Genomic DNA, 27027 nt, shown 5'->3' on the forward strand with positions numbered 1-27027 from the left:
CACAGGGGCCCTTGGCTGCTCACGCTCCTGGCTGGGGGAAGGAAGCTGCAGCCAGACCTGGTGTGGGGCAGGAGGGGCTCCCTCCCTCCATCCCCGGGGGGGGGGGGGGAGTCTGCCTCAGCCCCATCCCGAGGGGCTGCAGAGCCGATGTACCCCGCATTCCCCCGGCGCTCTGCAGCCGGCCGTGCCCCTGTGCCGAGCCGCGACCCCCCGCCGCCGTCCTGGGCCGGGCTCATGGGCGCGGGGCTGACGCAGTGTCTGAGGCCGCCCACACACTCCGGATCGGGCTTTTCCCCCCCCCCCCCCCGTCTACTTTCTTTTTTGAACTTCTTTGCTTTTCCCCTCCTTTTCTTTTCCTTCTCCCCTCCCTCTCTCTCTCTTTTTTCCATGTCTCTCCTCCTCGTTTCCCTCCCTCCTCCCTCCGTCCCCCCTGGCCAGGCAGCAGTAGTCGGGCCCGGAGCGGACCGGGACAGCGCTGGGGATGGGGCGCGGTTCGGCGGCACCGCGGCCCCTCCGCGCCCCCCTCTACTGCTGCTTCCTCGGCCTCCAGCTGCTGCTCAGCGCTGCGCACCCAGGTGGGATCCCACTTCCCTCCTCCTCAAAGACCCCCTCTTTTCCTCCGACACCCCTGACAAATCCCCCCCTCTTCCATCCGCCCCCCCAACTTAATTATAACTGGGGGGGTTGCGAGGAGAAAGGCAGCGTGGGACGATGGAGAGAGACCTCCGTGCCCCCCCTCCATCCCCGTCCCGGCTCCGCAAGGCTCTCCCCCCATGGATTTAAGGGGGGGGAAGGGATGCGGCTCGCTCCATTGGGTTTCACACCGCTCCGCTTTTCTTTTCACCCGGCATGTTTTCATCGCTTCCACTGTGGTTTGTTTTACTCCGTCTCCCTTCTGTCTCCATTCGTCCCGCCGCGTTTTGTTTTCGCCGCTTTACACCCGCTACATCTCTCCCTTCGCTCCTCGTTCCGCCGCCTTTGCGCTCACTTTTAGAGTGGTTTTACTTGAACTCCCCGGCGGAAATGCGTCCGGAGCAGCTCCAGAGGTTTGGTTTTTTTTTTTTTGGGGGGGGGGGTGTCTCCAGCACCCCGTAACCTTTTCTCTCATTCGGGAGGGCAGTTGGCGGAAAGTCGAGAAGTGTTTTGTTGGAGGTTTCCTCCCTTTCCCTCGCCTCCCGACGTGTTAATCCTATAGAAAAGCTCCCCGAGCGAGTGGGTAGTTGCAGGATCCCTTCCCCCACCCCCCCCCATCACTTCTCAGAGGGTTGGAGGTTGGCTTGGGTGGATTTTTTTGCCCCCTCCCCCCCCCAACCTTCTGAAGATCCTCCTTGGTATGGCCCTTGGATTTGAGACTTTTTTTAACCCCACGAGCTGCTTTTGTTGCTTCTTTGAATTAATTTGGCCCTACCTTGTTGTGTTTTGGGGGAGGGGTTAAAAAAGAGCAAACTAATTAATGTTCAAGCAAAAATAGACAAGTTTGGCTTCTCTTATTAGAGGGTGTCTCCAAAGCTTAAGTAGAAATGGAAATGGCTGCAGGAGAGGGCACTCTCCTCCTCTTCCTCCTCCTCCTTCTCATGAGCCCCCTGGAGCTGCTCTTGCTTTGGGGGGGGGGGGGGGGGGGTGATGCCTGAAGGATTAATTGGAGCTCCATGGCCATGAGCAACTGCTTGGCTGAGAGGTGAAGAAAGGAGGTGATGAAAAAGGACTCCCCCATACCTTGGGGTATCCAGGAGAGACATCTCAGCTGTCCTCCCCCCATCAGTTTCCCACAGTTGCTTTCCAGTTCAACCTCGCTGTAATTTACTTGAAAGCCTTGAATTCTTCCTTGGGAAGAGGTTTTTAGGGGCTTGCTGGATTTCAGCTGGGCTTAGTTAACTGTAAAGACCCATTTTTTTGGTTGTTTGGGCTTGAAGAATGTCAGTGGGATCCAAGGGCTGGGGCCTGAGGACAGAGGCACCTCTGTGCATGGCAGCTCGTTGCGGTGAGGCAGGAGCTGACCCCGTGCCGGGACAGGGGGAGGAACAAGGGGGGCTTTCAGCTACCTCCAGCTTAAGGGGTTGTGCTGAGTGTCCTGCTGAAGCCCCCTCAGTTTTCCCCTCCCCACTTTACCACTGGCTGTCTCAGTGTTGCTTTCCCTAGGGAGCTATTGCTTCCTTGAGGAGGTTCCTGCTAGATCCTCACCTCTTGAGAAGCTGGAGCAGGAGGTTTGGGGCCCCTGGGTGAGAGTTCACCACTGGCTGCTTCATCTCTGCCCCACTGAAGAGCTTTTTCCATCAGAGGGTTGTCAGCCCCTGTGCCAGGCTGCCCAGGGAGCTGGGGGAGACCCCAGCCCTGGAGGGATCCCAAAGCTGAGGTGCCGAGGGCCATGGGGTAGTGCTGGGCTTGGCAGGGTGAGGGCAGGGCTTGGATTTGATGAGCTGAGAGTCATTTTGGTTGGAAAAGACCTTTGTGTGTCTGTAGGAGCTGCTGGGGCTTTGTGGTGAGAGGAAGAGGCAAAAAGGGACCTGGGGGAGAATTTCCAGCCTGTAAAACAACCAGAGCAGCCTTTGCATGACTCTCCCCGGTTTCCTTTTTGCTTGTTGCACAGCAAATGCACCTCCAAGAAGGGCTGACTCCATGCTCTTTGGCTGTCTTGGGAGCAGGAGAAGAGGAATGGAGGTGTTGGCTTTGCTGCTGAGAGCACAGCAGCTCCCTGTCTGGTGGCACTGGGCTGAGACATCAGGGAGAGAGAGGGATGGCAGCTTGTAGAAGAACAGGAATGAGGAGCAAGAGAGATGGAGGCTGTGGTGTAAAACTGTTCCCTCCCTCCCCCTAGAAGACACCCACAGAGGTTTGGTGGCCCCAGGAGGTTTCCCACCTGAAGGTGCTGCCTGGGACACCTCAGAAGGTTTCCTCAGGCCTGAGGGTGCTGGTGCTGCTTGAAGCCACGTTGCAGATCTCTCTCTTCTGGCTGTGTTTTGTACCTTTCCCTGCAGGGCAGAGCCACTTTCCCTTTTCCCTTGAAATCAAAGCAAATGGCTGTTGAGGGGCTCAAATCACTGCTCAATTCATCTTTCCCATCTGATCCATTCTGGTACCTCACTGAGCGGCCAGAGAAGGGCAGCAAAGGGCTATCACTCACCTTGGCACTGGCACAGCTCAGTCTGAGGCTGATTCTTGGGTGAGAAGATGGAAAGTAGTTCCCTTGAAAGGCTTTTTGAAGCAGTTTGTGTGTTCCTCATGTGGAGAGGAGCAGCTTTGTCATGAATTTGAACTGGGCCCAGCCTCTGGAGCATCGACATTTTTCTCATTCTTTAGATTGCTCAGAGCCCCCAAAGAAAACCACACAGATGCTTTTTTTTTTTTTTTTTTTTTTTTTTTGCTTCAAGGACCCATCTTTAATTAATTAAAGGATTAGAAAACGATTAGTGGGTTGACTTGGAGATTCCTGGGAGTATTCTGCAGCTCTGGAGTAAAGGTTGGGTTGTTTGCAGGGGGCTGTTTGCAGGCCTGATGCTCTTTCAAGCCTCATCCCAGACAGAGCTCAATCCTGCACTGCATCTCCTGCTGTCACAACAGGGGTGTAAATGGGATTTGGGGTGTAAAGCAGCATGTTTGCAGGATGCTGCTGAGACAGGGAGTGAGGAGATCAAGCCCTGAACGCTGTGACTTTAGGCTCTGCAGCCTTGCCTTTGAGTGCTGAGCAAAGAGAACTCGGTGAGAAAACTTTTGTGTTAAACTGTTTGAAAGGAAAAAAAAAAGCAGCTGTGGGATACTGAGGGCCTGATCCTTGCTGTGCCAATGAGCTTGGTCATGGTGAAATCGGGGATCTCTCATCCTGAGATACCACTTGAGGGAATGGATATCAGGAATTGTGCTGGAGGAACAAGGAGGAGAAATCTCTGGGTCTTTCTTGAAGTGAGGGGGGAGTTTCTTTGGTTGATTTCAAGACCATGAGACCATGTGTCCCTCAAGTCACCGCACACAGTGATGACTTTGCTGCCATGGGGGTGGGTGATGCTTCAAGGGGAGCAAATCAGGGGTGGTCAGATGAGCTGGGGCCAGAGCAGCCCCCCAGGATGTGGCTGTGGGACAAGACATTTAAGGGGACATTTGCCACCATGCCTGAGAGGGATCCTTTGCCACTCTTGGTCCTATTGCTGCCAGCTGGAGATGATTGGATGGGTGACTCTCAGCAAACTTGGCATTTCCATCTCTGGATATGTGTAACTGCTGCAGGACTAGAGCCTGGAGAGGCTCCTGAGGGGAAATTTGGGGACTATTTCCATCTTTCCACCTTTTGCAGGCTGCTGGAGGGCAGATGCTGGGACTCCTGGCTCCCTTGTCCTCCTGCCCATGAGCAAACATCCACTGTGGGATGCATTTATTCAGGCAGAGAGAAGGGAGAATGGGCTTTTGAATGCCTGTCAAGAGGCTGAAGTGTGGTCTGTGGACCTCATCCAACATCTTGATGAGACAGCAGAGGGTGAGCAGGGTGGTAGGTGCCTTCATAGGCTCAGCCAAGGAAGGAGCTTGTCTCACAGCTCCCAAATTTCTCTCTAAGCTTTTCAGCTCTCAAGCGCAGGTCTTGCTGCTTCATCCCTTCAACCAAGCCACTGGGAGCTTTGCATTCTCCCCTGTCCCAAGAGATCTATCAGCTCCTTATTCCCTGAGGCTTAGTTTTATTAAAGCAAAGCCAAACCAGAGCAACCACCACTCTTTTGCTGCTGGAGCTTGGCTTGGAGCACCCAGACTTGCTTCTGGCTTAGTCTGGCTCCAGCTGAGCCTGTGGGACATCAGGCAACATGGCTGTTTTGATGCAGACCTCTAATTTAGGAGCTTTGGAGGTGAGGAGGTCAGTGACTGCCATCAATTCTGGTGCAGAAAGCCAGTGTCCCTTCCCCTGTTAAGCCAGAAGCTGAAGGCATGCCCTGAGGCTGCTGATTCCTTCTGTACTTCCTTCCCTGCTGTGTTTTGAACCTGAAGTTCCTCTTTAAGGGATTGCATAGAGTTTATCAATGCCCAAAAAGCAGTTTGGGAGGGAGGTGAAGCAGCAATGACCTTCCCATGAGGCTGGGGTTGCTCTCATACCCTGAGGGAGATATATATACACATACACACACACACACACACACACACCCCTTTCTTGGGCCAAAAACTGCTTCTCTTTATGGCAGTGACTATGCTTTTGGTCCTCTCCATGCCAAGACCTTGGGGATGGCATCAGCCATGCCTGGACTGACTGGGATCTCCTTCCCAGGAAGAGAATTTTCCTCTACAGGACTGTTTCCATGCAGTAAGATGGAGTTTAAGATGCAGCTGGGGGTTTTGCTGTGCCCCATCAGTGCCAAGGTGCAGCCCTGGGCTCTTGCACTCCCAAACATCACTTGGAGGGGGAGGTTTTGGGTTGAGTCTCTCTCAATCCCTTCAGTTCCCTGTGCTCCTGCAGCACTGAGGCTCACCCTTGGTGAATGAAACCCTCCTATATTCAACATGAAAGACATTGGGGCTCTTTTTCTCTTGTGTTTTAGTTCCTGTTGCTGAACTTCCCCCCCCCAGAGTTTAGTGCATCCTCCCCAGCCATCCCTGCAGCAGGGCTTTGGGAGATGCTGCTCAGCCCTGGGCAGCAGTCATGGGCTGAGAAGGCAGTGGGTAGAAGCTTGGGGCCATGGGGTAGTGCTGGGCTTGGCACTGTGATGAGGGCAGGGCTTGGATTTGATGAGCTGAAGATCACTTTGGTTGGAAAAGACCTTTATGATGTCTGCAGCATCCATGGGGCAGGAGCTGCTGGGGCTTTGTGGTGAGAGGAGGAGGCAAAAAGGGACCCGCGGGAGAATTTCCAGCATTGGGCTGTCATTGGGCTCCTCAGGGTAGGGGAAAGGTTGCTGGGGGTGCTGGTGGGCAGCAGGATGAGCAGGAGCCAGCAACGTGGCCTCGTGGCCAACAAGGCCAATGGCAGCCTGGACTGGATTAGAAGGGCTGTGGGCAGGAGGTGCAGAGAGGTTCTGCTCCCCCTCTGCTCTGCCCTCCTGAGACTGCACCTGGAATATTGTGTCCAGTGCTGGGCCCCTCAGTTCCAGAAGGACAGGGAGCTGCTGGAGAGAGTTCAGTGCAGGGCCACAGAGATGCTGAAGGGAGTGGAGCATCTCCCTTGTGCTGAAAGGCTGAGGGAGCTGGGGCTCTGCAGCTTGGAGAAGAGGAGCCTGAGGGGTGACCTCATTCATGTTACAAACACATCAAGGGTGGGTGTGAGGAGGCTGGAGCCAGGCTGTGCTCAGTGATGGCCAATGATAGGACAAGGGGCAATGGGTAAAGGCTGGAACAGAAGAGGTTCCAAAGCAACACAAGGCAGAATTTCTTCCCTGTTGAGGTGAGGGAGCACTGGAAGGGGCTGCCCAGATGGGCTGTGGAGTCTCCTTCTCTGGAGACATCCCAAGCCCAGCTGGATGAGTTCATGTGTGCCCTACTCTAGGTGGTGCTGCTCTGGCAGGAGGGTTGCACTGCATGAGCTTTCCAGGTGCCTTCCAACCCTTGAGATCCTGTGCACAAAGATACATCCCCAAACTCCCTCATAGAAAGGAAGCCAGGCTACTCTGGCCAGGCAGAGAGCAACAGCTTGGGGAGATGCTGAATCCTCAGTGCTGCTTTAACCCTTTCCCCCTCTTGTTTTGTTTTCATCCAGACTCCAAAATCTTCCTCATCTACAACACGGGCTCCCAGAGCTGCCTGGAAACCAAAGACTCACTGGTGAGGCTCAGCAAGAGCTGCAACACTAGTGCCCCAGCCCAGCAGTGGAAATGGGTCTCCAGGAATCGTCTCTTCAACGTGGGGGCCATGCAGTGCCTGGGGGTGTCATGGAAAGAGGCCAATGCCACAGGAGAGTCCCAACCCTTGGGCACCTACGAGTGCGACCGTGAGACTGTCACCATGCGCTGGAGCTGCCGTGGTCTCGGGGAGCAGCTCAGCCAACAGCTCCCTGCACCCCTTGCCAATTCTTCTCTGGACAGGAGGGATCAGGCACGTGGCTCACAGTGGAGGACTTACGGAACTGAAGAGGATCTGTGCTCTGTGCCTTATGCTGGTAAGAACTTGTTGGGCATTTGGGTTCTCTTGGGACTCAAAGTAGGGTGGTGCTGCTGCAGTTGGGTCCTGGCAGGGTCACAAAGGTGATGCTGAAGGGAGTGGAGCATCTGCCTTGTGCTGAAAGGCTGAGGGAGCTGGGGCTCTGCAGCTTGGAGAAGAGGGGCCTGAGAGGTGACCTCATTCATGTTACAAATCCATGAGTTCCTGTGTGCCCTACTCTAGGTGGTGCTGCTCTGGCAGGGGAGTTGCACTGGATGAGCTTTCCAGGTCCCTTCCAACCCTTGAGATGCTGTGATTCTGTGACTCTGTCTCAGCTCACTGGGGCTGCAAAACCAGCCAGGGTCAGGGCAATGGGGAGCAGGCACCCAAGTAATGAGTGATAGGATGAGAAGGAACAGCCTCAAGTTGCCTCAGGGGAGGTTGAGATTGCAGCTGAGGCAGAACTGTTTCCCTGAGCCGGTTGTCAGCCCCTGTGCCAGGCTGCCCAGCCCTGGAGGGATCCCAAAGACACAGAGCTGAGGTGCTGAGGGCCATGGGTTAGTAGTGAGTTTGGAAGTGTGAGGGGAAGGCTGGGACTCAATGAGCTTAAAGCTCTCTTCCAACCGAAGAATTCCTTCATTCTATACTAGGCCAACCCACAGCACTTGCTCCAAACCTCCCTCCAGCTCCCTCCCTGTAGACTCAGCCTCAAGTGAGGACTTCTCTTTTTTTTTTTTTTTTTTTTTTTTCCCCCCCCCTCTCTCTCCCAGAGATTTACACCATCCAGGGCAACTCTCATGGGAAGCCATGCACCATCCCCTTCAAATATGATAACCAATGGTTCCATGAGTGCACCGGTACGGGGCGAGAGGATGGGCACCTGTGGTGTGCCACCACTCAGGACTATGGCAAGGACGAGCGATGGGGCTTCTGCCCCATTAAGAGTAAGTCAAGGGGGACACATCCAACAGGGAAAAGGATAAAATAAACCCTGTTCATCCCTCCCAGGAGCTTTCCTGACTGTCCCTTTCTCTCCTTCTATCTCTTTCCTTCATCCCTTTTCCTGAGAGGTGCTGGAGCAGCCTCTCTGGCTTCTCTCTCTCTGGGTTGTTGGGGTCTTTTGGTGCTGTGTTGGCTGCTCACCCTCCTTGTTCCTGCAGGCAATGACTGTGAGACCTTTTGGGACAAGGACCGCCTCACCAACAACTGCTACCAGTTCAATTTCCAGTCCACACTGTCGTGGCAGGAGGCCTGGAATAGCTGTGAGCAGCAAGGGGCCAACCTGCTCAGCATCACTGAGATCCACGAGCAGACCTACATCAACGGTGAGGTGATGGCAGCCTGTCTGCACTCCACTTCCCTCTCACCCAGGGCAAAGCTGGTGCTACCATGGCCATAAGCAGTGCCAGGTTGCTTTGCCTTGCCCTGGGTGGTTGGTTGGTTTAGGAGGGTTAGGACAGGCTGGATGTTGAGCTGGGACTGGGAGGACTGATCCTATCCTCCCACTATCTGTGTTGGTCCAAGGGTTACTGACAGGGTACAGCTCCACGCTCTGGATTGGGCTCAACGACCTGGACATCAATGGAGGCTGGCAGTGGTCAGACAACTCGCCCCTCAAGTACCTCAACTGGGAGAGTGGTGAGAGAAGGGGAGATCATGGTGGCAATGGAAGGGCCTGTGACCATTAGAGATGGAAGGGAAGGTGGCTCAGGTTGCTGTGGGGTCTCTTCTTGCTGCCTGTTGATGGAAAACCTGTGGGGCTGCTCAGATGTCTACTGGGTGACCTGATCTAGGTGGGACCTGCTTTGGCAGGGGGTTGAACTGGAGGATCTCTAAAGGTCCCTTTCAACCCCCACCATTCCCTGTGGAGCTGGAGTTGGGGACACAGGGTGCTGGAGGGGGTGACTGTCCCTCTGCAAGCCCTCAGCAGCCCTATGGGTTGAGTTGGATAACCTGGGTTGAGTTGCCTTGCTTCAAGGGTTGTTGCATCCCAGCTCATTGCTGGAGGGTGACTGAGGAATGGTCCTTATCTGCATACATCCATCTCTCACCCTGGGGTGCTCAGGGGACACAAGGACCCATTGTGGGGGCTGCTCTGCTCATGCCCAGAGGCATTCATGAGGACAGGGATACCCCAGGAAGAGGTTTGGGGGTGGGCAGGAGTAGTTCAGGTCTGAAATCGAGTTGTGTGTGTGTCTGAGGAAGAGCTTTTTCCCTCAGAGGGTTGTCAGCCCCTGGAGTCCTCAGCCCTGGAGGGATTGAAAAGACACATGGATGAGGTGCTGAGGGCTGTGGGATTAGTGCTGGGTTTGGAAGTGTGAGAGGAGGAGTCGAACTCAATGAGCTTAAAGTTCTTTTCCAACCAAAACGCTTCTATGTCTGTGATTCCACTCTGACTGCCCTCACACACACAGTACCCATCCCACCTGGGCAGCCTCTGCAGCAATGCCCCAGCTCCTCAACCAACCTGTGTTCCCCTTCTCCTCACCCCCTTGTTCCAGACCAGCCTGACAACCCCAGCGAGGAGAACTGCGGGGTGATCCGCACCGAGTCCTTCGGGGGCTGGCAGAACCGCGACTGCGGCATCGCCCTCCCCTACATCTGCAAGAAGAAACCCAACGCCACTGCTGACGCCTTCCTCACAGGTAAGCTCTGGGGACGGCCCAGCATGGGCACTGCTGCTGCTCTGCATGTCAGAGCAGTGGTGGAGCTCGCCAGGGTTGGCTAGAGAAGCGTTTGGTGTGATGATGACAGGGTGGAGTGGTCCCTGTGGTCCCTAGGGGATGGGATGAGTTCTGCTCTGCCATTGCTCCTCCAAAAATAAAAGGGGGTTTGATTTGTCCCTTGGAGCTCTAAAGCTGCATCTTGCTGTTGAATCAACAGAGATTCCCTCTCTGCTCTGCCCTCCTGAGACTGCACCTGGAATATTGTGTCCAGTGCTGGGCCCCTCAGTTCCAGAAGGACAGGGAGCTGCTGGAGAGAGTTCAGTGCAGGGCCACAGAGATGCTGAAGGGAGTGGAGCATCTCCCTTGTGCTGAAAGGCTGAGGGAGCTGGGGCTCTGCAGCTTGGAGAAGAGGAGCCTGAGGGGTGACCTCATTCATGTTACAAACACATCAAGGGTGGATGTGAGGAGGCTGGAGCCAGGCTGTGCTCAGTGATGGCCAATGATAGGACAAGGGGCAATGGGTACAAGCTGGAACAGAAGAGATTCCAAAGCAACACAAGGCAGAATTTCTTCCCTGTTGAGCTGAGGGAGCACTGGAAGGGGCTGCCCAGATGGGCTGTGGAGTCTCCTTCTCTGGAGACATCCCAAGCCCAGCTGGATGAGTTCCTGTGTGCCCTACTCTAGGTGGTGCTGCTCTGGCAGGGGCGTTGCACTGGATGAGCTTTCCAGGTTCCTTTCCAAACCTTAAGCTCCTGTGATTCTGTGGATGTTATATTTCAACTGTGGCTTTACCACTGTTGCTGTGGCTTGGTCTCCTGAGCATCCCGGGGGAACTGAGATCCCTCCCCCATGGTCTCCTCCCTGCCAAGGAGAGGGTTAGAGAGCAGGACAGAAGACCTCAGGCTGCCTTGTGTCCTGCCAGACTCGTGGTCAGAAGTGAAGGTAGACTGTGAGCCCAGCTGGCAGCCCTTCCAGTCCAGCTGCTACAGGATAGTGGGAGAGAAGAAGAGCTGGCAAGAAGCAAAGACAACCTGTCTGCGGAGTGGAGGGGACCTGGTCAGCATCCACACCCTCTCTGAGCTGGAGTTTGTCACCAAACAGATCAAGCAAGGTAAGAGGGAGCCCACTGCCAACAGCACCCTTCCCATGGCTTTTGGGGGCCACTGAAAGGTCACTTCTGTGTGCTGGAGGCTGCAGAGTCCTGTGAATGGAGTGGAGACCTCAGGCTGGGAGGTGATGCGTTGTTTGCCCTGGGCTCATGCTCCAGCCAGCAGTAAAAGCCGTTCCCAGGAGGAAAATCCAATGGCACAAGTCTCAGGTGGTTAATGCAGAGAAAGATGGGGGTGGAAAAAAGGTCTTGCTGGAGGAAGCTTCACCTCTCCCTGCTAAACCTGCCCAGGAGATGAGTGTCTCTTGCAGTAGGACAAGCAAAGAGGGAACAGCTTCCTCCTTTTTCCATTTCTGGCTTCACCCAGGTGGAATTGCCTTGAAGTTTTGCCACATGAAGATGTGGTGGAGCTGGGATGGTACATGGGAAGTTGCAGCCCGAGCAGTTCCATGGCAGCATGGAGGAGCAGCTGTGCCACCATCCCCTGGCCCCTGCTTGTGCCACCTTTCGCTAGCGTCACCCTCAACTTATCTTCTTAAGAGGGGGAAGTGCTAGTGCTCTCAGATAGGGATGGGATGGGAGGGAATGGTTAAAAACCAGGATCTTGCTGTCCTTGAACCTTGGAATCCAGACTTTTACCTCTCTGTAAACTGCCGGCAAATGTCCCTGAGGGTCTGTCCTTGCCCTGCTCTGCCTTGTCCTCTCCTGGCCATGGGGTTTTTGGCAGGTGCCATCCTGCCAGGCTCATGTCACAGCTGAGAGAGGGGAAAGGTTCTTTAAGCTTTCAACCAGGCAGAGGAGGGAATTTCAGCTCTCAAATCTCTTGCCTTGGCAGATGTGGAAGAGCTCTGGATTGGCCTAAACGACCTCAAGCTGCAGATGAACTTTGAGTGGTCAGATGGGACCCCTGTGAGGTTCACGTACTGGCACCCCTTTGAACCCAACAACTTCCGTGACAGCCTGGAGGACTGTGTGACCATCTGGGGACCGGTGAGAGCTCAGGGGAGACTCCATCCTGCACCTCCTCATGCCTGGGGAAGGGATACCACAAGGGGGAGTTATCCCTGGCTGGGCTAGAACCTGGCTCATCACAGCCGTGGGGATGGGAGGGATCCAACGCAGCATCCGCGGGGGTTTGATGTAGGAAAGTTTGTGGAGCTAAGGTGGGGATGGATGGGGTTGGGAAATGCTCCAGGCTGTTGGAAAGGCTCAATCCTGCTCTTCTTCCCTGCTGTTGCAGGAAGGGAGGTGGAATGACAGCCCATGTAACCAGACCCTGCCTTCCGTTTGCAAAAAGCCTGGCCGGGTGAGCCAGGAGAAGGCAGAAGATGACCACGGGTGCCGAAAGGTGAGGGGGGGATTTGGGGCAGGAGGTGCCTCTGACTCCTCCACAGCTCTGCTTTGTGTTTGGGGCTTTGGACACCTCTCCCCAGAGCTTTGATAAGCAGCAGCTAGAGCTGCAGGTCTGTGCCTTGAGGGGCTGCTGACCCTCTTGCTTCTGGGCACAGGCAGCTCTCCCCAGATCCCTGATGTGCAGCAGCTGGAGCTGCAGGGCTGTGCTGAGCTTCTTGCTTCTGGGCTTGCATGAGACTGTGGGGAAAAAATTAGGACAAAATGCATGTCTTCAACATCCAAGATCCTTCCCCTTTGGGCTGGCTCAGTGTGAGCTTTATGCCAAAACTCATCAGGAAAGCTCCTCCACGTGGCAGCCCGGCGGACTGGGGGCACTGCCAACCCTGTGCCTTGGTATGATGGCAGACTGCTTTCTCCAGGAGGGACGGGGAGGTTCTGGGGACACAGCCACCAAGCTGGCAGGTTCTCCCCAGCCTGCTCCCTGCCTCAGTTTCCCCCCTAGTGGAGCAAAGCTGAGGCCAACCCATTCCTATGCTTGCTGGGAAGTGGCTTTTGTGCCTTTTTGACAAGCGCTGAGCCTGGCACCTCCTCCCCTCGTGAACATCTCCCAGCATTTCAAAGCAAGCCAGCACTCACTTGGACTAACAAGCAGCCCCTCTGGGCCAGCTCCCAGAGGTGCTTCTAGGACCCTCCCAAGCACTTTACCCTGTCATCACAGCAGAAACAAAACCCAGGAGCCACTTGGCTCTGCAAGAGTTGGCACAGGGGGGCTGCCAGCCAGAGCCAGAGGAGCCTCTGGTGTCAGTGGGTGCTCAGGAGAAGGGGCTCTGGGTCCTGATCAAGGGCTAAAAGGCAGATTTATCACCTTCCTCCCTCTCCAGCCAAGGTCTTACCTTGGCTCTGGGTACCCAGCAGAGATGCTCCCACTGGGAAACAAACTGGGAGTGTTAAATGAACCAAGGAGAGACCTTTTTCCATCCTTCTTCCTCCTCCTCATCCTCACTGGGGTCATTTGCCACTCAGGTGCAGATGCTGATAGAGAGGAGGCAGCATCTTGCTCAGAGGATCAGCCTCTGTCCTGTCTGGCCACAGTGCTGGGTTTTTGTTAGCTTTACTGCTTTTCCTCTTCCCATTCCAACCCCCCTCTGTTTTTGGAAAGAGCTTGAAGGGAGGTGATGGGGAATGGAGGTTTGGGAGATGGGAAAGGCAGAGCTGGAGAGGGATGTGGGGGGTACACTGGTATTGGAAGCTGGAGGCAACGCTTGGGGTTGATGGTCCCATCCTGATCCCCTTTGGGATCACAGGGGTTTGCTGGGAGTGCTCAGTACATGGGAGAGTGCAGGTGCTTTTAGTGGTGCTGAGGCCCAGGGCTCGTTGGGGACCTCTCTGTGTACATTGGGGACCTGCAGTACCCCATGCCAGGCTGTCTTTTGGCTGCTCAGGGGTGTCTTTGCAGGATCCAGCTGGTGAGTCTCTCCTTGGATTTATAACTCTGGAGAAGGGCTGGAGGAGGAGGGGGAAATATGGGATCATTTTCCCTTTGCTCTCTCAAACTACTGTCCCACTTCCCTCCTCACTGTGCTGATGAAGATGACACATGTCCCCCACTGTCCTAAAACCCCAGTGCTTCTTCCTGCTGTGCCAGGAGGGTCCCTGAGCCTAAGGCCACCTTGCCTCCCCAGCTGAGCCCCTTCATCCTTCCCACCCCAACTTCCTCTCCAGCACGTGTCCCTTTTTTGCTGCCGAGCCCCTCATGTCCCTTCCAATGCCACCAGCCCATTGGGGGCCACTCTGCTCCCTTCTCTGGCTGAAAACAGCCACTATTGTGTGTCTGGCTCTGGAGAGGCTCCAACATCAATAAGGCAGAGGATGAAAGCAGGCTGCGGTGGGGCTCGCGCTGTGTTGGGCCTTGCAGCAGATAGAGGAGGACTCTGTTCCCTTCCCTGCACCCAGGCTGGGGCTGGATGCTGGCAGGAGAAGCATTTATCTGCCTTTGAAGCTGCCTGGCTGTTTGTTTTCCTTGCAGTGATGTCTTCTGAGCCCTGAGGGCTTGGTAGAGCTCAGAGCTGAGGCAGGGTCAAGCTGGGGCAGCCAGGGGGCAGGGGACCTCCTTAGAAGGAGGTGGTGTCAGAGGATGTGGGACATTGCTCTCACCCCTCCTCCATGGGTTTGCTCCTGTCTTTCTGGGGGGAGGGCTGGAGGGAGCAGTGGCAGATGATCCCCTGTCCCTCATCCCCAGGGCTGGAAGTGGCACAGTCCCTCATGCTTCTGGCTGGGTGAGGACCGTGTCCCCTACAGTGACGCCCGCAAGACCTGCTCCGACTACGGCTCCACGCTGGTCACCATCACCAACAGGTCAGTGTGGGGAGAGAGGAGGTTGCCCCCAAAATGAGCCCTTCAAGTTGGGGTTGGACTATTTGGCATCTGAGCTCGTGGCACTGCCACCCCTCCAGATTTGAGCAGGCTTATGTGAGCAGCCTCATCTACAGCTGGGAAGGGGAGTACTTTTGGACAGCACTGCAGGACATCACCGAGACGGGTGCTTTCCGCTGGCTCAGTGGTGATGAGGTGACCTACACCCACTGGAACCGTAACCAGCCCGGTAAGAGGGTGGTTCAGGATGAGATGGGGATGTGTCAACCCCCTCAGTGCAGTGTGGCTGCTGGTAATGCCACCTGGCACAGCCAAGAACCTAAAGCTGCCATCCCCTCCCCGTTCCCACGAGCACTTCAGGTTACAACAAGGGTGGCTGCGTGGCCCTGGCCACTGGCAGCTCTGTGGGGCTGTGGGAGGTGAAGAACTGCAGCACTTTCAAAGCCAAGTACATCTGCCGGCAGAACCTGGGCACCCCAGTGAACCCTGAGCTGCCAGGGCCCTACCCCACACCGAGCCTCACCGCTGCCTGCTCCCCAGGATGGAGCTCGGACTCCAAACTCCGCCACTGCTACAAGGTAAAGGCTTGTGCTGGGTGCCAGGGACACACCAAGTTGTTCCATCACTCCCCGTTCTTCAACTGGACTGAGGAGAGAGAAATGGGACAAAGGGCGCTTGGGTTGGGATAAAGACAAGGGAGATCACAGCTGGGATGTGGTGTCTGGGCCCCTCAGGGTAGGGGAAAGGTTGCTGGGGGTGCTGGTGGGCAGCAGGATGAGCAGGAGCCAGCAATGTGGCCGCGTGGCCAACAAGGCCAATGGCATCCTGGGCTGGATTAGAAGGGCTGTGGGCAGGAGGTGCAGAGAGGTTCTGCTCCCCCTCTGCTCTGCCCTCCTGAGGCTGCACCTGGAATATTGTGTCCAGTGCTGGGCCTCTCAGTTCCAGAAGGACAGGGAGCTGCTGGAGAGAGTTCAGTGCAGGGCCACAGAGATGCTGAAGGGAGTGGAGCATCTCCCTTGTGCTGAAAGGCTGAGGGAGCTGGGGCTCTGCAGCTTGGAGAAGAGGAGCTTGAGGCGTGACCTCATTCATGTTACAAACACATCAAGGTTGGATGTGAGGAGGCTGGAGCCAGGCTGTGCTCAGTGATGGCCAATGATAGGACAAGGGGCAATGGGTAAAGGCTGGAACAGAAGAGATTCCAAAGCAACACAAGGCAGAATTTCTTCCCTGTTGAGCTGAGGGAGCACTGGAAGGGGCTGCCCAGATGGGCTGTGGAGTCTCCTTCTCTGGAGACATCCCAAGCCCAGCTGGATGAGTTCCTGTGTGCCCTACTCTAGGTGGTGCTGCTCTGGCAGGGGCGTTGCACTGGATGAGCTTTCCAGGTGCCTTCCAACCCTTCATGTTCTGTGTGATCACTCAGCAATTACCATCACAGGCAAAACAGACTCACCTTGAGCAGAACTGCTTTGATTTATCAACAATCAGAGCAGGGAGATGGGAAATAAAAACTGAATCTTAACACCTCCCCTCACCCCTCCCTTCATCCTGGGTTTCTCCCTCCTCTTCCCCAACAGTGCAGGGGGATGGTCAGTCTGTCACAGATGGTCTCTGCTGCTGCTTTCTCTCAAGAGGAGAGAATCCCACCATGCTGGGATTCTATGATCAACTCCTCTCCTGGTGCTGAGCCCCCTCCACTGCCTGTTCCTCCCTCACCAGGTGTTCAGCTCTGAAACACTACAAGAGAAGAAGACGTGGGTTGCAGCACAGGAGTTCTGCCGGGGGCTGGGGGCCCAGCTGCTCAGCCTGGGGAGCTATGAGGAGGAGCACTTTGTTGCCAACACCCTCAACAAGATTTTTGGGTGAGAGGCTTCACATTCCTGCTGGCCAAGTGTGCTTGGCACGAGCCCACAGCCCTCCCTGTGCATGTAGATGAGTGGACAGGGCACGGCTGTGGCTCTGTGAGTGTGAGCTTGTGTGCAGACGGTGCTTCAGTTGGTGTTTGGGATTGTGTGGAAGCATAAAAAGCTGTGTTGTAGAGCTGTGGGGTGTGTACTCAGCCTTCCCTTTGTCTCTCCTCACAGGGAGGCAGAGCCAGAGCTCCATGAGCAGCACTGGTTCTGGATCGGCCTGAACCGCCGGGATCCCATGGGGGACAGGAGCTGGAGCTGGAGTGATGGGCTGGGGGTGAGTCCTTCACCAAGATCACTTCAGTTGGCAATTTGAGGAGCAGGGAGGAGGGAAAGGCCAAATCCGATGCTGGTGGAAATGCACACCACCTCCCATCTCTCAACTCCCAGTTTTTCTACCACAACTTTGACCACAATCACTACGATGATGATGACATCCGGAGCTGCACCGTGCTGGATCTGTCCTCCCTACACTGGATGCCCATGCAGTGTGAGGCCCAGCTGGACTGGATCTGCAAACTGCCCAAAGGTATCTGCAGCTGGGGAGGAACAACCCCCTGCAGCAGGCCACGCTGGGGGTGACCTGCTGGAAAGCAGCTCCAGGAGAGAGACCTGGCAGTGCTGGGGGATAATAAACTGACCATGAGCCAGCAACGTGCCCTCGTGGGCAAAACGCCAATGGCAGCCTGGGGGCATCCAGCAGAGTGTGGGCAGCAGGGCCAGGGAGGTTCTGTTCCCCCTCTGCTCTGCCATATGTGCTGAGGCCTCATCTGGAGCCCTGTGTCCAGTTGTGGGCTCCCCAGCTTCAGAGGGACAGGGAAGTGCTGGAGAGAGGCCAGCACAGGGCCACCAAGATGCTCAGGGCACTGGAGCATCTTCCTGCTGAGGAAAGGCTGTGGGCCCTGGGGCTGTTTAGTCTGGAGAAGAGGAGACTGAGGGGGGATCTCATTCATAGTGACCAAGATCTAAATGGTGGGTGTCAGGAGGTTGGGGCAGCACTTTTTTTCTGTTGCACCTAGCAACAGGACAAGGGGTGATGGGATGAAGCTGGAACACAAACAGTTCCATTTAAACATAAGGCCAAACAGTGTGAAATGAGGGAGCCCTGGCCCAGGCTACCCAGGGAAGGTGTGGAGGCTCCTTCTCAGGAGGTTTCCAAACCCACCTGGACATGTTCTTGTGCCCCCTGAGCAAGGGGAACCTGCTGTAGGGGTTGGGCTGAGTGAGATCTGGAGGTCCCTTCCATCATCCTGGGGTTCTGTAATTGAGTGGCTGGGGAAGGTACTGTCCATCCTGGGGGGATTTGGAAGGGCAGGAAAGCAGCAGCATCCTAATCCCACACCCCACTGACAGCTTCTCCTTGCCCTTTGGCCAGGTGCTGAAGTGAAGGAGCCGGAGATCATGACCCAAGGTGTGTTGGCCTGTGGCCCCGTGTCCATCTGGTGTGGACCATTCAGCCCATGGCACCTGCCGTCCCGTGGCACCTGCCGTCCCGTGGCACCTGCCGTCCCGTGGCACCTGCCGTCCCGTGGCACCTGCCGTCCCGTGGCACGCCTCCTGCTACTCCTCTCTGCAAAGCATGGCTGCAGGGCCAAGGCAGGATCAGGCCCCTCAGCTGCAGGAGATGGGCAATAACCAAGCAGCCCAGCTCACGGGGGACCGAGGGATGGGGTGGTGGGTGCCAGTGTCTGTGGCAGGGGGTGACATAGCCCTGGCATGACAGCAGTGCCTTGCCTGCAGGCAGCAAAGAGTGGGTGAAGTACCAGGATGCTGAGTACAAGTTCTTTGAGCATCACTCGACGTGGGTGCAGGCTCAGCGCATCTGTGGCTGGCTCCAGGCAGAGCTGGTGTCGGTGCACAGTGAGGCCGAGCTGCGCTTCCTGGGCCAGAACCTCAAGAAGGTAGCGGGGGATGGGAACCTCTGTGGGTGCTCATGGGCTCTGCTGCCTTCCTCCCTGCTTGAGAGGCTTAGAATAATTTCAGCTGGAAAAGAGCTCTATGATCAATTGAGGCCAAGCCCAGCACTACCCCATGGCCCTCAGCACCTCAGCTCCATGGCTTTGGGATCCCTCCAGGGCTGGGCACTCCCCCAGCTCCCTGGGCAGCCTGGTACAGGGGCTGACAACCCTCTCAGGGAAACAGTTCTGCCTCAGCTCCAACCTCAACCTCCCCTGGTGCAACCTGAGGCTGTTTCCTCTTGTCCTGTCACTTGGGAGCAGAGACAGACTCCCCCAGCTCACTGCAGCCTCCTGTCACCTCTGTGCCCCAAACTCCATCTCCAGTTCACTCTGCCCTGGAGCAGCTCCAGTCAGCTCAAGGGGTCTACTCCTCCTTCATGCTACAGCCAGACACCCCAGAGCTCACTTGGATGCTGGAAATAGTCCCCTGAGCCCAGTGCAGCTGGGAGGGCTGAGTGCTGCCCCAGGTGCCCACGGGCTCTGCTACCTTTCTCCCTGCTTTAGAGGCTTGGAATTATTTCAGATAGAAAAGAGCTTTAAGATTGAGTCCAGCCCCTGCCATCACCCTGCCCAGCCCAGCACTAACCCATGGCCCTCAGCTCTGTGTCTTTGGGATCCCTCCAGGGCTGGGCACTCCCCAGCTCCCTGGGCAGCCTGGCACAGGGGCTGACAACCCTCTCAGGGAAATAGTTCTGCCTCAGCTCCAATCTCAACCTCCCCTGGTGCAATTTGAGCCTGTTTCCTCTTTTCCATCTGGCTTTGTTCCTCCTTTGTTGGAGGGACAATCCGTGGGGCCAGCCCCATGATGGGGCTTGTGCAGTGGTGGCAGGTCCTGGTGCCAGGGTTGTCTTTGGGGCTTGGGAAGGTGGTGCTTTCTATCACTTGTTGTTGACCCAAGGGACAACCCAGTCCCTATGAACCACTGACATGTCCTCTCTGGGTGTGCAGTTCTCCAGGGGCCAGGAGCAGCATTGGTGGATTGGGCTGCACACCTATGAGAACAACGGGAGGTTCAAGTGAGTTGGATGTCCCCTGCATGTCCCCATGTCACCCTCCCTGTCTCCATCTCAGGGGTCTCATCCTGGGCTTCTGGGATGGAAGTTCTTCATCTGAGAAAGGGCAGTGTGCTCCCAGTCAGGGTGTGCAACTGGTTCTATTTGCTTGGCCTCATCCTCTGGACTATGCTTTTCCCAGGTGGATTGATGGATCCCTCCTCAACTTTGTCTCTTGGGCACCAGGCAAGCCCCGGCCTACCACCAAGGACAAGAAATGTGTGTACATGACAGCAAGCAGAGGTGAGGGGCGCAGCATCTGGGGTGTCTGGGGCTGCACCTCAACCCCAGTGCTTGCAGAGGGGATGATACCTGGCCTGTCCTTTCCCATAGAGGACTGGGGGGATCAGAAGTGCATGACAGCCCTGCCCTACATCTGCAAGCGGAGCAATGGGACGGCTGTGAGGCCCTCGCTGCCCTCACCACCTCCCGCCACGAGTGGGGGCTGTCCCCGGGGCTGGTTTCCCTTCCTCAGCAAGGTATGGCAGGAGGGAGAGGGGACAGCCTCCTCCTGGCCTTCTGCTGAAGAGGGGAGGTTGAGAAATGGCAGGAGTGAGAGGGCCACGGTGTGTTTTGGGGGAGATGCTGGGAGGAGTGAGTGGCCAGGGGTGCTGGAGAGGGGTGTTGAAGGAGGAGGGGTGGGGAAGGGGGCACACATTTGTGCTGGGTGAGGTGGGGGGGTGAGTGCAGGAGGGATTGGGGGCTGGCAGGCCTGAGGGTGTGCCAAGGGGACTGTTAGGGTACAGTGGGAATGGTGCAGGGGCTTGGGGAAGAGGGGATGGCTGCAGCCCTGGCCCTGTGCAGTGTTTCAGCTTCAACGGCCAGGACAAAGCTGAGATAGTGAAGTGGGCAGAGGCTAAGCAGGCATGTGAGAGCCAAGGGGCTGTCCTGGCCACCATTGCCAGCCCCCTGGAGCAGGGTAGGTTCCCTCCCCCTTCCCCTCCCCACCCCCCACTCCGCCCTCCTCTCCACACCCCTGGGGAGGGATGATCCTCAGCACCTTCTCCCATCACCTGCAGCTTTCATCACCTCCATGCTGCCCAACATCTCCTTCGACCTCTGGATCGGCCTCCACGATGCCCAGAGGGAGTTTGGGTGGGTGGAGGAGGAGCCGCTGCAGCACACGAGCTGGGCCCCAGGCGAGCCCTCGGGCTGCAGTGCATCTGGCCCCCGGGACAGGCCGGTGAGTCACAGCCCCTAGAGCATCCCCCACTCCCTGAGAAGGTCTCAGCTTCATGTCCTACTGTGAGGATCATGGAATGATGGAATAATTTTGGTTGGAAAAGACATTTAAGCTCATTGAGTCTAGCCCCTGTCCTCACACTGCCACAGCCACTGCTAACCCATGGCCCTCAGTGCCTCTGCTTCACGACTTTGGGATCTCTCCAGGACTGGACACTCCCTCAGCTCCCTGGGCAGCCTGACACAGGGGCTGACAACCCTCTCAGGGAAACAGTTCTGCCTCAGCTCCAATCTCAACCTCCCCTGGGGCAACTTGAGCCTGTTTTTTCTCCTTCTGTTGCTTGTGATTTGGGAGCAAAGATGGCCGCCTCTCCTCCCCTCAGCCTCCTGTCAGGGAGCTGCAGAGTGCTCCTGTCTCCCCTCAGCCTCCTCTTCTCCAGGCTCAACACCCCTATTCCCTCAGCCCCTCCCCAGCACCCTTGTGCTCCAGCCCCTTCCCCAGCTCCTTTTTCCGGCTCTGGCCACGCTGCAGCCCCTCAGTGTCCTTCTGGTAGTCAGTGAGGGGCCCAGCACTGAACACAGCCCTGGAGCTGCAGCCTCCCCAGGGCCCAGCATAGGGGACAGTCCCTGTCCTGTTCCTGCTGCTACCCCAGTGCTGATCCCAGCCAGGATGCGTGCCCTTGGCTTTCTTGCCCACCTGGGCAAGCTGCTGCCTCCTGTTCAACCCCCCCAGGCCCTTTTCCTCCAGCAGCTTCCCAACCCCTCTGCCTCAGCCTGGAGGCCCAAGTGCAGGTCCTCGGCCTTGTTCAACCTCAGCCTATGAAGGATGTGAGGATGGAAGGTTTCCTAGGAGAGCTGGGATGGCTCTGGCCTTGTGTGGTGGTATCCCTGGAGGTGAGATGACAATGCTGAGGGTGGTGCTGAGCTCGTGGCTTGGCTTTGCAGACCAACTGCGTGCTGGTGTGGCACGGCTCACCTCCTCACTTCACCGGGCACTGGGACGACCGGAGCTGCCTGGAGGAAAAGCATGGCTACATCTGCCAGCAGAGCATAGGTAGGAGGGGGATGAGGGTGGAGCTGGGGAGCTTGGGGTGATGGGCTCAGCTTGAGGGTGATGGGCTGAGCCTGGGGTGACAGGCTCAGCTTGGGGAGAGCTCAGTGTGCTGGAGGAACTCTGGGAGACAGGCTTGGCTTGGGCTGGGAGTGTTGTCCCTGGTCCCTGTGCATGTGTGGCAGCCTGGCTCAGCGTGGGGGTGGCACGGGGCTGTCACTGCTCCTCAGTCCTGGGGAATGTGGCCTCTCCACCCTCCCCAGCTGCACCCAGCAGCATGTCCTGGCATGCAGGGATGTCCTCTGTGCCCTCTGACCATGTTTCTTTGCTCCCCCAGACCCATCCCTGAGCTCCATATGGACGTCGTACCCCCCCTCGCCCACCGGTGCCCTCTTTTACCACAACACCACTTACCGTATCCTGCAGAAACCCCTCAGGTGGCACGAGGCACTGCTGCTCTGTGAGACCCTCAATACCACCCTGGCCACCATCCCTGACCCCTACAGCCAGGCTTTCCTCACCCAGGCTGTCAGCACCCTGCGGGCTCCGCTCTGGATCGGGTTGGCCAACATGGAGGTAAGGGAAAATTGGGGGTGCACATGGCATGTGGGTCTCTTGGGAGGGGATCATGGCAACCCCCCAGCTTCTTTCTCCCCTCTTTTCTCCAGGGCGGTCGGAGCTACTCGTGGCTGTCAGAGGAGAATCTCTTCTACACCAACTGGCAGGATGGGGAGCCTCAGCAGTTCATGGGCTGTGCCTATGTGGACCTGGATGGGAGCTGGCGCACGGCCGGCTGTGACACCAAACTGCAGGGGGGCATCTGCCAGCTCCAAGCAGGTGCTGGCCTGGGGGGCACCAGGGGGACAGGTCTGGGTAGGGAGCAACCAAGGGCTGAAGATATCATCCCACCAGGGACCTTCTGGAGCTCTGGGTATATGATTGTAGGGCTGGGTGTCCCAACGTGCTGTGGAACCTCAATACTCTGTGCCCACCCCTAATGCCCTGTGTGCTCCCTAGGTGCCCCTCGCACACACAAGTGGAGCTACAGTGGCAGTTGTCCCAAATTCCTGGAGGACTCATCCTGGATCCCTTTTCGGGACCACTGCTACACCTTCCACATGGAGATCACCCTGGGGCAGAAGGATGCCATGAGGAGGTGCCAGAAAGGTATCAGGTGGGGGGCTGTGGTGGTGGAGGGGGAGTGATACACCCTTGGAAATGGAAGAGGATGGGGTGTCAAGGATAGCAGAGCACCCATGAGTGGGACCTCTGTCCCTGTACCCACATCCAGCCTTGGTCAGCCATCATCTCCTCCTTGCTGTTACATGTTGGGGTTCCTCAGCTACCTCATGGTTTTAAGGTGGTTGCTCAGCTTTATCCACTGCTGCTCCTGAGCTCCATCCTCTGAGGTCTGGGCTCTTCTTTGGCACTCTTTCCTTTGCAGTTGGTGGCACGGTGTTGTCCATCCAGGACGAGATGGAGAACATCTTCGTGTGGGAGCATCTCCAGGCGTATGAGGGCCCATCCAAGGGGGCCTGGCTGGGCATGACCTTCAACACTAAAGGTACAAAGGAAGGAGCAAGGTTTTAAATATTCCCCTCAGGCACCACCATGAACTCCCACCAGCTTTGTGGTGAGCAGAGGAAGCCTGTTGTGGTGCTGGCACCAGGTGCCATGAGGTGCCCTAGTGCCACAGGCTGTGCTGGACATACTATGTGTGTCCTCTGACTGAGTGGGATGGCTTTGAAGCCCAGAGCCTTTGGAAGCCTGCAGGTTCAGAAGGGTGCCCTGCAGCCCCTGACCCTCCCTATCACCCCATCACATCTTCCTGTGCTTTCTGAACTAGGGCAATCCCTTTTCAACCTCCCCAAACCTAATTCTTCTGTTGCTTAGGTGGCACCTTGGTCTGGCACGACAACACCGCTGTCAACTACTCCAACTGGGGCCAGTATGACACAGGGCCCAGCATGCTGAGCCAGAACAGCTGCTACTGGATCCAGAGCAGCAATGGTGTGTGGCGTCTGGGCTCCTGCACCAACGTCACCATGGGGGTCATCTGCAAGATCCCCCGAGGTAAAGCCCTTCTCTTCCTGCCTGAGGTGCCTGGACTGATGTGGGGTGAGCTGGGAGGCTGGGCAGAGCTCTGTCCCACTGGCAGCATGGTCCACGTGTTCTGGGCATTTGTGTAGGGGGGTTGTAGGGGTTGGTGCTTGAGGCAGGATGGGGCCGGGGGGGGCTGTGGTGGAACAGACCCAGAGCTGCACATCACCCAGTGTCTGATGGTGTGGTACTGGGAGAGCAAAGGGAGAATGGAGGGGCAGTGTTGCTGGTGCTGTGAAGAGGGGAGGGTGATGTGGCTGTGCACTCATCTGTCTGTGTTGCTGTTGCAGTGGAGGAGAGCAGCTTTTCCAGGGCAGGTGAGTGGCACCATCAGCCTGGGCACAGTTCTTGGACCAGGAACAGGTGCTGGGAGGCTGTGCTGCAGCCCAGCTTAGAATTGGTTTGGTTGAAAAAGACCTCTTCCTCTTCTCCAGTCTAAACCTCCCCTGGGGCAACTTGAGGCCATTTACTGTTGTACTTCTGTCAGGGAGTTGCAGAGAGTGTTCATGTCCCCCCTCAGTCTCCTCTTCTCCAGACTAAAAAGCCCCAGGGCCCACAGGCTTTCCTCAGCAGGAAGATGCTCCAGTGCCCTGAACATCTTGGTGGCCCTGTGCTGGCCTCTCTCCAGCACTTCCCTGTCCCTCTGCAGCTGGGGAGCCCACAACTGGACACAGGACTCCAGATGAGGCCTCAGCAGATATGGCAGAGCAGAGGGGGAGCAGAACCTCCCTTGCCCTGATGCCCACACTCGATACCCCAGGACGCCATTGTCTTCTTGCCCACGAGGGCACAGTACTGGCTCATGCTTAGTTTGCTGACAAGTGAGATCCCAAAGATCCATCCCAGGCAGCTGTCACACATTCACACCATGATGCATCCATGATGTCCCACACAGACTGCCCGCCCCTGGAGGCTTTACCATGGGCAGCTTATCCCCAGAACATGTCCCACTCCAGTCCCCTCCTGCTCTGACCAAGAGAAAGTAGGAGCTCCACCACCCATCGTTGCAAACCGAGCTGTTGTGAGGTGTGGGGCTGCCATTCACCCGCCTCTCCTCCTTCCCACAGCCCTACCGGAGAACACGGCAGCCATCGCTGTGGTGGTGCTGGCGGCTCTGGTGCTTGGTGCCATCTTAGGCTTTGCCTTCTACCTGTACCGGCGGCGGCGGAGCTTGGAGCTCAGCTCCTTCGAGAGCGCCCGCTACAGCCGCACCACCTCCAACCCCTTTGAGGCCGCCGAGAAGAACATCCTGGTGTCCGACATGGAGATGAACGAGCAGCAGGACTGATGGCGGGGGGGGGGGGGGGGGGGCAGCGGGGGCGGGGCAGGGAGGGGGGAGGATGGGCAAAGGCGTTAATCCCCACAGGGCAGGGGGCGGGGAAGTGGGGGGTGGGGTTGGGGGCTGGCCAGAGTGGCTGAGCAGAGGGAATTGGGAGTCCTTTCCTGCTCTTGTCATCTCTGGGTTTGTCCTCAGTTGCCTGCAGTAGCTGTAGAGGCAGTTCCAGGGCTCAAAAGCTTCAAGGAGAGTTGCTTCAGGAGTTGAAGTGGGCTCCCAGACACCTTCCCCTTGGGAGAAGGCAGTTGCAGGCGTTCAGGGCCCTGCAGTGGCCTTGTTCCCTCAGGATCCCAGCCGGTGCCCCAGAAGGATCCCCTCCTGGGTGAGAGGTCTCTAAAGCTGATCTACCTCCCTTCCCTGCACAGCGGTGAGGGCCCTGCCAGCCCCCCATCCCCACCATCATGCCGCTCCTCGCCCTCCTCGGCCTCATCCCCCACCTCTGGCAGTTGGAGCTGAGCTTGGACCCCCCTCCTGGCACTGGCCTCCATGGCTGCTCCCCTTAGGCTGCTCTGCTCTCTGTTCCCTTTGGTGTGTGTCCCCTTAAATAACTGAGATGGCACCAGAGCAAACGGCTGGGCAGGAGCAGCCTTGGCAGCCCAGGTTCTGCAGGAGGAGCTGGGGGCTGTGGCATGAGGTGCTGCCAGAGAGTCAAGCCCACCCTTTGCCCATTACCAGGCAGGGCTGGCATGGAGCTGGGGATCACCCCCTACCCCATCCCCATGCAGGAATGGCATAAGGTTACCCCCTACCCTTTTTGCCAGGCAGGGCTGGCACGGGGCTGGAGTTGCTGGTTGGGGCCAGAAGGACAAGCATCAGTGCTGTAGGGGGAGGGGGGGTGATTTGGAAGCTTTTGGTGGTGATTTTTGGAGGTTTGGTGGGGTTTTTGTTCTTAAGGAAATGATAGCTTTTTTTGCTATACTGTATTGAGTGTGTGCTGAATATATACATACTTTCACACAGCTGGCTGGGGTGTTTGTGGTTGCCTGTTCTCCCTGTAGAGAGGAAGAGGAGGAAGGTGGTACAGGGCTAAACCTCTGCTTGGCTTTTGAGCTGTGCAAAAAGGAGTTGAGGGTGGACTTGAGCCATCCTCCTCTGTCAGCAACCTATGCCAGAATCTGGACAAGAGGATACCTGGAGACAACAATTCAGAGCCTGAGGGGAGGGTTCCCTGCTGGGAATGGGACCCAAAGAGCCCTTTAGACCCCTGGAGTGGCATAACCTCTACAAGAGACATGTCATTTAGCCCTTTGTCTCCAAAGCTTGTTGGGGGTTGGTTGGTGTTTTGTTCTGACAACAAGGGGGAACTAGGTGATTTTTATTACTCCTTTTATTTTGCCACCTGTGTGGATTTTAAAATCTGTTAATTTCACTTAAGCTGGACATTAAGTGTTTAAGAAACTGTTTTTTGGGAGGGGTGGGAACAAGGGATGTTTGGGGTTTTGTTTACTTTTTTGGTAATATCCAAAAGCTGCCACAATACTTCAGGGTGAGCTAGAAGCTGGAATGCACAGAGCTGCCCCAGCTCCATTTCTCTCTGTTGGCTTTCTCTGCATTTATTTCCTGAAAATCCTTTCTGGTTTGGAGCTGTTTCCTTTGTTATTGGGTTTCCTGATGGTGGGTGCTAGATCCCGAAAAGCTGAGTGGGAATCCTTCTTCATCCCCAAGAGAGTGTTGAAGTACCAAGCAGCAAGTTTGGAGTGGGAATAGCAGGAAGGATGCTGAGCTGGAAGCTGTGCTGCTGATGGGGATGGAGCTCTGGGGTTCACTCCTGGATGAGCAGAGCTGTTAGGAAGTCCTGAAAAATACAGGTGGAAGTTAAGATGGATGGGAAGGAGCAGGAGAAGAGTGGTGCTGAGGTTGAAGGGTGCAGCTGGGCAGGGTTGGGGCTCATTTGGGGAAG

General features: G+C 56.6%; 1 protein-coding gene across 1 annotated transcript; it reads left to right on the plus strand.

Annotated features, from left to right (window-relative positions):
* The first annotated feature begins 340 nt into the window (after positions 1 to 340).
* On the plus strand, positions 341 to 25079 carry LOC133628570 (C-type mannose receptor 2-like). Its single transcript, XM_062016938.1, has 30 exons — positions 341 to 575; positions 6662 to 7060; positions 7812 to 7985; positions 8202 to 8366; positions 8566 to 8679; positions 9543 to 9686; positions 10630 to 10818; positions 11651 to 11805; positions 12056 to 12163; positions 14408 to 14523; positions 14622 to 14770; positions 14902 to 15119; positions 16258 to 16400; positions 16623 to 16725; positions 16839 to 16977; positions 17824 to 17859; positions 18189 to 18349; positions 19355 to 19422; positions 19601 to 19701; positions 19792 to 19937; positions 20263 to 20377; positions 20478 to 20641; positions 21586 to 21694; positions 22029 to 22267; positions 22360 to 22528; positions 22709 to 22858; positions 23136 to 23255; positions 23585 to 23764; positions 24082 to 24108; positions 24859 to 25079. Exons 1-30 carry the CDS (start codon positions 482 to 484, stop codon positions 25077 to 25079), a joined length of 4416 nt encoding a protein of 1471 aa, XP_061872922.1. The 5' UTR covers positions 341 to 481.
* Positions 25080 to 27027: the final 1948 nt, after the last annotated feature.

Source organism: Colius striatus, chromosome W (assembly GCF_028858725.1).
Source record: "Colius striatus isolate bColStr4 chromosome W, bColStr4.1.hap1, whole genome shotgun sequence".
In the NCBI taxonomy this organism is placed as follows: Eukaryota; Metazoa; Chordata; class Aves; order Coliiformes; family Coliidae; genus Colius; species Colius striatus.